The sequence below is a fragment of the Pseudonaja textilis genome, chromosome 1 (assembly GCF_049901715.1).
Source record: "Pseudonaja textilis isolate UNSWEBS1 chromosome 1, rPseTex1.2, whole genome shotgun sequence".
NCBI lineage: Eukaryota > Metazoa > Chordata > Lepidosauria > Squamata > Elapidae > Pseudonaja > Pseudonaja textilis.
In genome coordinates, this window is record NC_141990.1 from 305,779,326 (window position 1) to 305,791,606 (window position 12,281).

Consider the following 12,281-nt stretch of genomic DNA (forward strand, 5'->3'; position numbering starts at 1 on the left):
GTTCATTTAGTGACTGTTCAAAGTTTCAATGGCACTGGAAAAAGTGACTTATGACCATTTTTCGCACTTATGACTGGTCTGTAAGCATCCCCCATGGTCACATAATCAAAATTCATATGCTTGGCAACTGACTCATATTTATAACCGGTGCAGTGTCCTGAGGTCATCTGATCACATTTTGCGACTTTCTGATGAGCAAAGTCAAATTTAACAACCGTAGTACTAACTTAACAACTGTAGTGATTCACTTAAGAGCGATGGCAAGAAAAGTCATAAAATGGGGCAAAATTCAATTAACGATAACAACAATTCACTTCTTCAGAACTGAAGAAGCTTCTTGGATGAAAAATGAAATGTCTTCAAAGAAAAACAAAGGAAGACCAGTTGCCTTCTGAAAAAGCATCTTTGGTGCTTGGATGGAGTTGCACCACCTCAGACAGACTCAGTGCACAATCTGGAGTTCCTCCGAGACTCACAACTCCTGCTTGAGGAGCAGGTGGCAGTCAAGGCTTTATCTTGTACATTTTTGCTCCCATTTCTGGATCGATAGATCCTACTTAGAATCACTCATGCCATGGTCATCTCTAGACTGGACTACTGTAATGTACTCTACATAGGGCTGCTCTCAAAAAGAATCTGGAAGCTTCAGCTGGTACAGAATGCAGCAGCATGCAGAGTTATGTGTACTTCCAGAACATTCCATATTACACCTCTGTGCCATGAAGTTGCCAGGTTGTTTCTGGGTCTAATTCAATATGCTAGTTTTAATCTTTAGAGTTGTTCGTGGCAGGGGATGGGACTATTTGAGGGACCAACTTTCCTTGTTCACTTCAGCCCACTTCACTTGATCTGACAGAATAAGCCACTTGCAGGTACCATTGGCTAGCAGACCTCATTTGGTGGGTCCTAGGAGACGTGTCCCTTTTTGCCAAGATGCCCATATTATAGAAAATTATCCCCCCACCCACTCAAATTGAATCCTTTTTGATTTTCCAAAAGGCATTCAAGGCCCTTGACTCTCAGACAACTGGAGACTTACACAGATGGCTCCATTGAGATGATCATATTTATGCTCCCTTTCCTTAAGGTTTGCATCTTTTGGTTTTCTGATATCAATTGCACATAACGATATTTTTTTGTTTTTGTTTCTTGTTTTTTATCTGTTGAGCACTGCCCAGAGCTGCTTTCTATGAGATGGATGGGAACGAAAGAAAGAAGGAAGGAAGGAAGGGAGGGAGGGAGGGAGGGAGGAAGGAAGGAAGGAAGGAAGGAAGGAAGGAAGGAAGGAAGGAAGGAAAGAAAGAAAGAAAGAAAGAAAGAAAGAAAGAAAGAGGGAGGGAGGGAGGGAGGGAAAGCTTTAAATTGGCTGTGGCTTTATTTCTGGAAAAGCAAAGCTTATTGTTCTTCCAGGTGGCCTAAACATTACTGCTATTGTGAGTAGGAATCAAGTCCTGTCCCAAACAAAAGTAATTTATTATTCCCAAACTAAAATCATCACATGGTTTCTTCTTGTTTTGGGTAGTGCGCGGACTACTCTCTAAGAGGTATGCTCTAACCAGAGATCTGCATGCAGTGCCTGGTCTCTCATATATATTACTGCATATATGCTAATTTCCCAGGTTTTGCTGAACTCATAAATATAGGTGGAATAACTTGGAAAATATCCTTGGGTCATGCAAATCTTTTTGTGTTCCTAAGGGAGCCAAGAACATAAGCTGAAGATAATGATGGATCCCCTCTGAACCAAAATCAGGAACTCAACATTATCAGGCTCCTGTGTAGCCAACAATCCAGAACAGGGATACCCGCTAAACTGCAGAGAAACCTACCCCTCATCAGAGATGTAAATCAGCTCTCTCCAAGTACAGAATCAGTGGCAAGTAGGAAACAATGAATACATACTTCTTTTTTTTATTTGATACTATCTTTATAAAATTCTATTAAGATAGACTTGGTATGACTTTATGATTTGTTATAAAATAAATTAAGTAAACTATAGATATCTTGTTAAAGTATGAACTAACAAAATTATAGTCAAATAATTGTTTAATAATGATATCAGGCTATATAATTGTTGATTGATAATATGAGCTATTATGGAATATAATTACAATGGAGACTATGAAATGGATGCACAAAAAAAAGTGGTAAACCAACCGACACACTGTCTGTAAACTCATGAAGGAAAGGATGATGTTTTTATGTTTTATGTGTTTTTGTTTGTTGTCAAAATTAATAAAACTGTTTTTTTTAAATAAAAAAAAAAGAATCAGTGGCAAGTAAAAATATGGACAACCTCTCTTTGCTTCCATTTCTCCTTCTGGTCTTCTTCAAGATAAAGGTTCCCATCACACATACATGCTAGTTGTTTCCGGCTCTAGGAGGCAGTGCTCATCTCCGTTACAAAACCGAAGAGCCAGCGTTGTCTGAAGACATCTCCATGGTCATATGGCCAGCATGACTAAATGCTGATGGCGCATGAAATGCTGTTACCTTCCCATCAAAGTGGTTCCTATTTTTCTACTTGCATTTTTTTTTACATGCTTTTGAACTGCTAGGTTGGCAGAAGCTGGGACAAGTAACAGGAACTCATTCCATTATACGGTGCTAGGGATTTGAACCGCCGAACTGCTGACCTTTCTGATCAACAAGCTCAGAGTCTTAGCCACTGAGCCACCGTGTCCTGGTCTTCTTAGGGCAGTGTAAAACACCTGCTTTAAATTCAACAGTCTTAGGATAGGCTTGTGAAACATCTTTCTATGAAACCCTCAAGTATTGTGCAGACAATCTTGAATTAGCCAAATCAGTGGTCTCATTTAGTTGCATAGCGAAAACCAAGGAGAGAGTGAAAGTCCATGGGCAGTAGAGGACATCTTGTCCAAAGATAACTGAACCTGAATTATACATTCCATTAAACATTTAGTTAGGACTAAATTTGGTGAATGCCTCTTTGATAATACCTCTCTTTCCTCCATCTTGTTACCAATATGAATTGCATTTTCCCCTCAGGCCTAACAAGAAGTCATCATACACACAATCTTTCAGTTCAGTTTACTGTTAAGGCTTTAAAACACAGGTGAGGCTATACTGAGATTAGCAGGAAATCTCAGAAGACAGGAATCACTCACCTGTGCATTACCTAGCTTTTCAGATGGCTGTGCTGCATAACAGAAAATTGTCTTTCCTTTTCATTAGTCTGCGGTTGCACTGGCATTTAGTCACATCGGGATTTTTTGAGGGGATATATGGAGCCCAGGACCTCCCAGCTACATTAGGAAAACAAGCACATATTAGTAATACAATATAATGAACACAGGCAATCCCTCCCATTATTTTTAAATGGATGCCAAGAAGAGGAGGCTCTTGATTTTGTTTTTCTGATGGCTGTTTTTTAAAAAAATCAGCAGTTCCTGACCTCAACACGGATGCCTTGGAGGGTTAGTAACAATCCATTCTGTATCAATGCACATACTAAAAACTTCGGAGGGACTGAGCAACGCTCAGTGCTTCTGATAGCAGGCAGCTTGGCTTTTGTCGACAACCCTCCAAGTAAAAAGATTTAATGCATCCCTCTGAACGTGAATGGGATTGTACCCTACTGACATTAGATAGCTTGCCTCCAGGAGATCAAAGCCAGATGCTGTGGGTTTGCGTTAGTGTCACCTTCATGACTACACCGAGTAATTGAGCATGACAAGAACTAGATCATAATATGGAGGGAGAGGGGTGGGAATAGAAGATCAGAAAGACATGCTGAAGTCTCTGGCTCTCCACATTACTGAAAAACAGCAAAGCTGAAAGCTTTTTGTGAATCTTTCTTTCTTTCTTTCTTTCTTTCTTTCTTTCTTTCTTTCTTTCTTTCTTTCTTTCTTTCTTTCCATTGCAGGTAGTCCTCAACTTACAACAGTTCATTTAATGACCATGCAAAGTTACAATGGCACTGAAAATAGTGACCTACGACCGTTTTTCACACTTATGAACCATTGCAGCATCCCCCTGATCATGGGATTTACTCAGATGCTTGACAACTGGTTCATATTTATGATGGTCGCAGTGTCCATACAATCCCCTTTTGTGACCTTCTGACAAGCAAAGTCAATGGGGAAGCCAGATTCACTTAACAAAAGGCCAAATTACTGATTTAACAACTGCAGTGATTCACTTTACAAATGTGGCCCCAAAAAAGTTGTAAAATGGGGCAAAAGTCACTTAACAAATTTCTCACTTAGCAACATAAATGTTGGGCTCAATTGTGATCGTAAGTCAAGGGCTACCCTTAATAGAAAGTTTTATGCTGTTCAAATTTCAAAAGTAGAGGGAGGAGGAGATGGAGATAGAAAAGAACTGAAGCAATTTGCTGAGTCAGAGTTCTTCAGCACAAGGTTTATCAGGCAAAATTTGGCTAATTCAAATTAACGAATTGTTGCTCTTTTTAATTCCTCTTCAATAAGCTGGTTGGTGAATACATCTTGGTGTATTCTTTCCTATCCTGATTCTCTTCGGATGTGCCAAAATACGACTTCAGAATGCAGCTTGTGGCTGAGCCTTGGTGGCTGAGAACATTGGAAGCTGCATTGCCACGGGCCCAGAGGGCTCACCATTGGAGAAGGCGTCACTATTGTCCCAAAAGCCAAATTCTTGAGTTACTGACTTATTTCTTCCAAGAAGGAAAGCAAGTATGAGATTAGTCTCTGAACCATTTTTGTCTTGTTCCCATCTTCCATTGAGCATGTTCACAGGTCTTTTCCTTTGATACTTGCTCCATCAATGAACCACCCTTGGCTGTTTATAGATCTATAGTGGAGCCTAGTGTGCGTCATACTCTGGATGTCTCTAGTATGCTGTGGCTGCAGACGTCACAGGATTTCAGAAATGATTGTTTGAGCTACTTTACAACATGTTTTTGAGATAGGGCACTGTAGATTTTTGGTTGAACATCCTACTGCAAACAGACCACATGTAGACAATGCGTTATTTTGGCACAGACAACTTTTTGCATTCACTTATAGTTTTCCAAAACAGTTATACTTACTGATTTTCCACTTATTATTTTTATTCCTTTGATTAATCAATTATAAATTTACAGAGTGAAGCAATTAACTTGCTGGTTGGTGACAGAAAACCTTGCAGTTTTTTCAGAGCTGGGTTATATCTGATGTCAATGACACCATTGTGGATAAAAATTACTGTGTTATGATACTTCTCCTCAGAACTGGCTCCCTGGCAGTCCCATATCCTTATAAGAGAGTTAAATATTGTTAATATTTAAAATCTATCCATCTTCCCTATTCTATAGTTAAGTTATTAAATTTTAAAATTTAGACTTGCATTTTGGCTTGAACAATTTTTTTTATTTGAAATTTGAACATTATGAAATAGAAGCCTCCAAACTGGAATCATTTGAACTGTCAGCAGTCAAAAATTATCCAGTAGAATTAAATCTACCAGATGCCAAAAATTACAAATGGCAATTAACTTTATGTGATTTTTCTAGGCCAACCTATAATATTAAACATTACATGAATTAGAAATCAAATCATTGACAACTATTAAAGAATTCTGTTTCTGGAAAAGGTTCAACATGTTAAAAAGAAAATGCAAAAATCAGCTCACCTCTCAATTGTAGAAGATGAATAAAAATGCTTGTCTAGAAAAAATGAACACTATAGTTACCAAAAAAATGTAAGGAAGGCAAAATCTCTAAGGTGATAGGTTTTTAAAAAAATATTTTTAAAAGAAGTCTGCAAAAAAATCAAGAAGAAGGATGAAAAAGCAAAGATGGCCAATTGTGAGGAACACAGGATCCCTTCGATAGCATCTTTATTGTGGCCGCATCAGATGTCGCTACACTGCATCCCCAAGTATAGCACTTAATTTTTTGTCCATTTTTAAACATTGATTTTCCCTTCTTTCATACCAACTTTTTCAAGCATGCAGTTAATAGCACCAGGTGCAACGGTTCCATTCAACTTGTGCCAGATCTATATAATCAGGACTCATCCTTAATACTTCTTTGTGAAAGTCTCCAGATGCTTGCTGTCACATTATCTCTGCCAGAAAACAGGCACAAAGGGAAGGTAAATGGAATATGGCCAGCCCACAAAGGATTTTGCACTTCCCTGCCTCAATCCCTTCCCCTTTACTTTCCCAGGTGAATTTAGCTAAACAATGATTAAATAAATAAATAAGCAGCAACAATTATAATCATTTTAATGGAGGGAAACCTGACAGAAAGCCAGGTATCTATCTTTCTAGTGGTTATAATTAACTGTTGAAATTCATTCTACAAAACAATCAGGTACCAACACACGACTTAGCTTCTGCCTATGCCTTGGATTACATCCACATGGATAAGGATAGCCCACCTTTTCATGCAGACAACCCACTATTAAGGTGAATAAACACAACTGCAGATAGAAATAGGTTCTCTACTGTTAGGAGGGAGAAGTTAAATACATGCTGTATTTAAGCGAGACATGGCACCCAGTGTTGGTTCCTGTGAGCTAGAAAGCAAGGGCATTCAGTTGGGGTGGCCATGGCTACCTTCATAATGCAGGAAATAAGTGATTGATGACAAAAAAAAATGACAGAAAATTCTGAAATTATGTGTGGTATGGAAGAAGGGATGAAGTGCTATTTTCTATTTTTTACCTAAATACTAGAGCTCAGTCATTTGTTGAAACTGGCTGGCACACAAAAAATGTCCTTTCCTAACCAATGTCCCAAAACTGCACTTCGGTTAGCCTGATCCTAGATTTTTATTTCTGGCCCAGGAAGAACTTGAAGGGAAGAGATGGTGTTCATCTGCGCTAGCTTTCCCTGACCTGGAGGTTCAAGGAATTGCAACCCCAAAGCCTCTGGATGGGCCAGATTGGAGATGGTGGATCTGTGCAATAAGGACAACTGTCCATGTATATAAAGATAAGGAATAGCTGACATTCCTCCTTCTTCCTTTGCTGAACTTGTCCTCAATGAACTTGTCCTCAATGGTCCTAATTTATGTAGCCACCCCTCTCACAAACAAATGAGAGTCTGGGCTGTAGAACACAACAGTTAAAACTCCATAACAATCTAAAAACAATAAAAAAAAATCAAATAAACAGATAAAATGCCTGAAGATTCTCAGTCATCCAGGTCACGGCTGTCCCAAGGATGCTTTTTCAAGAGGCAACTGGATTTTCTGGGTTGTTTTTTTTTTTTTGAAGATGTTTTTCTTTTCATCCAAGAAGCTTCTTCAGCTCTGAGCTGAAGTCCAGTTGCCTCTTAAAAAAAGCACCTTTGGGAAAACAGGTAAAACCCAATGCAACGTGTGAAAAAAATCTTGGAATAGAAATTGTATGCAAATTGAACATGAGCCAGAAGTCTGATAACTACAAAAAAGACAAATACCATATAAATAGGCCATATACATAGAATAATTTCCAAATCACAGGGATTAATAATTTCATTTCATTCTGTTCTGATAAGATCCCAAGTTCAAGCACTGTTACCTAATTCTTGGCATCACATTTTATAAAGAGTGAAAACAAGTTCAGCAAAGGGTGACGAGGATATTAAAGGACTTGAAATTTACAAAGAGGCATGAAAGGAGCTGCTTATTTCAGCCTTGAGAAAAGTCAATTGAGGAGAACATGAGAGCACTCTGGTAAATACCTGAATGGATGTCACATAAAAGGCCAGGGCTGGTTCTCATTTCTGAATGCAAGACATGGAATAATAGTTTTAAGTAACTGGAAGGCAGATTCCAATTGAAGAGCAACTTGATAATGAAACTAAATATCAAAGTGGCACATGTCAGCTTTGAAATTCAGCTGCCACATTTTTTTTAAAGAGAGTTTGGAGGAGTTGAAAAGTTCAAGGTTATTCTGTATGTCGTAAGAAATTCCAGTGGCAGTTAATTGGTTCTCGTGATTTATGAAGTGTAGAAGTGGGAGGAGAGAAGGTGGATTCTGTGTAACGGGTGAAAATTTTTCACTTTGGGAAATTGCCTTTGACATGTCAGATCTGTTTCTGAATAAATCAATTGGAGAGAAAATGTCTCAGAGTGATTGATATCATGGATACTTTCTGGATGCCTTACATATATTTCCCAAAGTTATCTTTTATTTTTTGAAGGGGGCTTGGCTGATACCCCGGTGTTCTTTTCCCAGAGATGGATAAAGATCAACAATCAGCCGAAGTTGGAGATGTGCAGGGGGGGAAGCGTGTGGGGGCCCTCCCTCCGGAGCATTAATTGAACCTGCCAGCCCTTATTTGGAGGAGATGATGGATGCTTTCAGGATGGCAGTAGGAGAAAGAGATTTGGGAGCTATACCGAAGTGTTTCAACTCAAGAAGTTGTTATAACCCAGATGTAACCCAGCTGTCTGAAAACCTTTTCTAGCCCCAGGCATATTGCTATTCTGCCAGATGGAAGAGAGACAATTGGGGTCGGAATTATCCCAAGAAGACACCCCCAAGATTTATCCTGGAAGTCCATCAAAGGCAGATTTACATCAACAGTTCCAGAATTTAAAGGTGACAGGTTTGGTCTCACAGTCTGTTTGGACGGGTGGAAGCTTGAGACCACCCATATTCACTTACCCAAGTATCGTGAGGAACGAGGAGACTATACAGATGCCAGTTGATGGAAGCCAGAAAGAAGCATCAACTGACAGAGGTATGTTGCAGCCTCCGAGGCAATCCCCTCATTTTCCAGAAGGAATTTTGCCCCCTGCAGAGAGTATCCCTCCAGGGTGGGGATTTTATCCAGGCCAGGGGTGGATTCAGTGCCAATGGCAGCCAGCACCAACACAGCCCTGGTCTGAAGGGGGGTTGCCCAGACAGCAGACAGCAGCCACTTCCCCTCCACCCGACCAGGGAACCAGCCCACACCCAACTTCCTCCTGGCAACCACATTTGCAGCCCCAACTGACAGCGAGGCCACAGGGACCCCTATTCCAGAGAGGTACCACCCAGCCAGGATTCAGGGGGCCTACCCAGCCTACGTACACCACCCGGCCTGTTCCTTCCATTCCAGTACAACCTGCAGGGGCCTGGCATGTGCCACCTCCGCAACCATAACCCAGGCCAGACCAAATACCCTTTGAGGCCATATTCGATGGCCGCCATGAACATTTCAATTATTTCCTCACTTGAATCCGATCCCATATAGAACAATTTGGAGATCAATATGCCACAGAGCACAATTTGGTTACGGCCATAACCAATGGGATGAATGAAAGGGATGCTTCAGACTGGGTGGCCCAACTACACAACGAACAAGCCCCCGAATTATATGATGTAAATGGATTTATTCAATTATTAAAACTCAGATTTGAAAATCCAGACAGGGTAGCAGAGAATGAAGAGAAGTTAATGGAAATGAGGCAAGGCAAGCGACCCTTGTCAGAATTCATTTGGGACTTTAGAAGGGTTGCAAGCCACCTCATGGATTGGCCTGAAAGAATGACTTTACACTATTTTAAAAAAGTCATTGATCCAGAAGTAAAGGCCTGTGAAATTGGGGTAATCCCACAGACCTTACAATTGTGGTATGCCGCCTCCCTCAGCTTAGATCGCAGCATCAACCCACACACGAAACCCCTTCTGGCAGCTCTGACTAAGAGAATTGTGGCGAGGAGACCATCGACTGGACCAGCCAAAACTTCTCGTACCCAACCCACCAGGGTGCTGAAATGTTACCGATGTGGCCAAGCCGGTCACAGGGCAGCAGACTGTCTGGCCCCTGCTCCTGTACCACAAGCTCCACAGTCGAAGCGTAATACAGCTGTTAGAGGTCGGAAGAATCAAGGAAAACCTCTGGGCAGGGGCGGGTTCACCAAACACAGCTGGGAAAGCCCCCTCTGTGTAGTTGGGAGCAATGGACCACCGGACCGACACCACATCCCCAAGAACCCAACCTGCAAAGACGACCCAATGGTGAGTGATCCCATCATACCTTTTACAGTTAAGGTCAAGTTAGTGGTACCAAACATGGGGGAGGCCGGGGAGTTAGAAGCTTCTCATTGATACTGGGTGTTCTAGATGTCTTATCGGGCTCCCCATCGTTGAATAATTGGGCATAAAGACTAACCCGCTAAAACACCCAATCAGATTTGAGCAAGTGGATGGAACTTGCTCAAAGATTGGGGGGGGGGGCAGCCACTCAAATGACAGAATTGATCAAGATGGAATTAGGGCCCCATTGCGAACTCGTAGGCTTCATAGTGGCCCCCAAGATGTCAGAATCAATCATACTGGGACTTGCTTGGTTAGACAAATGGGCCCCAACAATCAAATGGGAGGATGGATTCAGAAAAATCCACATTGGACCGGGCCCATTGCCCCCTCTACCACCCACTACAAAGCCACCAGTCAGCTTGAACCCAGGGCCTGAGCCAGCATCCATGGCATCCCACCTTCTCCCAGATAGCCCCCAGGTACCCAACCAATACAAAGACTTGGCTGAAGCATTCAGAGTGTAATGTTTTACCTCCCCATCGAGCCACTGATTGCGCCATAGAATTAGAGCCCAGGGTGAAATTACCAAAACCAAAGATGTATTCCATGACGCCTGCTGAAATGACCGAATTAAAGAAATACTTGACAGCAATTTGGAACGAGGTTTTATTGAGCCTGCCAAATCAAGATTAGTTGCCCCTGTATTGTTCAAGGAGATGGCGGATTGAGATTGTGTGTTGACTTTAGAGGTGTGAATGCCGTATACGTCAAAAACATGTATCCTCTGCCTCTGATGAAGGACTTATTGAACACCTGTCGAACGGCAAAGTATTCTCCAAGCTAGATCTCAGGGAAGCTTACTACTGGGTCTGCATCAAAGAGGGAGATGAGTCAAAAACTGCTATTAACTGCCCTCTGGGTAGCTTCTAATTCAAAGTCATGCCTTTCGGACTTCAGGGGGCTCCTGCAGTGTTTATGCAGCTCATCAATGAGGTGCTACATCCACACCTTTACCGGGGCGGGGTCCTCCTGTACCTGGATGACATCCTTATCTTCAGCGAAACCATGGAAGAACATGTTCAATTGGTCCGACAGCTTCTAGAAAAACTTCTAGCCGCCAAATTATATGTGAAACTCTCAAAATGCAAATTCCACAGAGTCGCTGGACTACTTAGGCTACTGAATATCCAACTTGGGGATTGAAATGGACCCCGGAAAGGTGAAAGCGGTGCTGGACTGGCAACCCCCCAGAACCCGAAAACAACTTCAAAGTTTCTTGGGGTTTGCCAACTTCTATAGACAATTCATTCCGTTCTTTGCTGAAGTTGCTCTCCCATTGACAGAGCTATTAAATACGGGCCCGTCACCCACCAAACCAAAGCCGAGTCAACCCCTGGCTTGGACTCTCAGAAAGCTTTCGAGACCTTAAACCCCTCTTCACAGCTGAGCTCATCCTCCAGCACCCAGACGCGAGCAAGCCTTTTATTGTCCAAACAGATGCAAGTGATGTAGCAGTGGCAGCTGTTTTGCTGCAGAAAGATTCTCAAGGCCAACTGATGCCGTGTGCTTATGTGTCCAAAAAGCTGACACAGAGCGAAGGTGGGTGAGCTGGGAGAAAGCAACATTCGCCATACAATGGGCTTTATTCACGTGGAGGCATTTTCTAGAAGGGACGCCAGAGGCCTTTGAGGTATGGACTGATCATAAGAACCTCGAGGCTCTAAAGACCCCTAGGAGATTATTGCCCAAACAAGTCCGCTGGGCACTATATTTCAAGTGATTCAATTTCAACATTAAATATATCCCCGGAGGGAAAAACGTACTGGCGGACACTCTGTCCAGAAAACCTCAGTTTGACAGCCACCGAGAGGAAATAGTAGAAGCCTTAATTTCAGATGCTCAATCGGCAGGCCAAGAGACCACTCAAGCCCAAGCCAACCACAACTCCAAACACCAGGAAGATAAGCTGACTGCGGAATTGAAAATGACCCCATGGATTGGTTCCTGGACCATTAAACCGAGTTGACAATGAATGATGGACTAGCTTGGAAAGGGACTAAGCTTTACGTACTCACAATCCTAAGACTACTGGTACTAAAGTGTAGCCATGACTCCCGCCTGGGAGGCCACTTCGGATTCCTAAAAACCCTATTTACTGAGAAGACAGTTCTGGTGGCTAAAAATGAAATCTGATGTTGAGGACTATGTTAAAAGTTGTTCAATTTGTGCCACAATGAAACACAGAACTGGAAAACCCTCTAGCCTCCTGCAACAAGTTGCTGAACCAACCCAACCTTGGGAAGAAATCGCAATGGACTTTATTGTTGAACTACCTAAGAG

General features: G+C 41.9%; 1 protein-coding gene across 1 annotated transcript in view; it reads right to left on the minus strand.

Moving 5' to 3' along the window:
• Positions 1-6,193: 6,193 nt before the first annotated feature.
• Positions 6,194-12,281, minus strand: part of PPM1A (protein phosphatase, Mg2+/Mn2+ dependent 1A) — a 39,391-nt gene continuing 33,303 nt past the window's right edge. Inside the window, exon 6 of the mRNA XM_087922333.1 lies at positions 6,194-7,232. Within this exon, the coding sequence (XP_087778459.1) occupies positions 7,218-7,232 (15 nt within the window). The 3' untranslated portion in view covers positions 6,194-7,217. The remainder of the gene's footprint in view (positions 7,233-12,281) is intronic.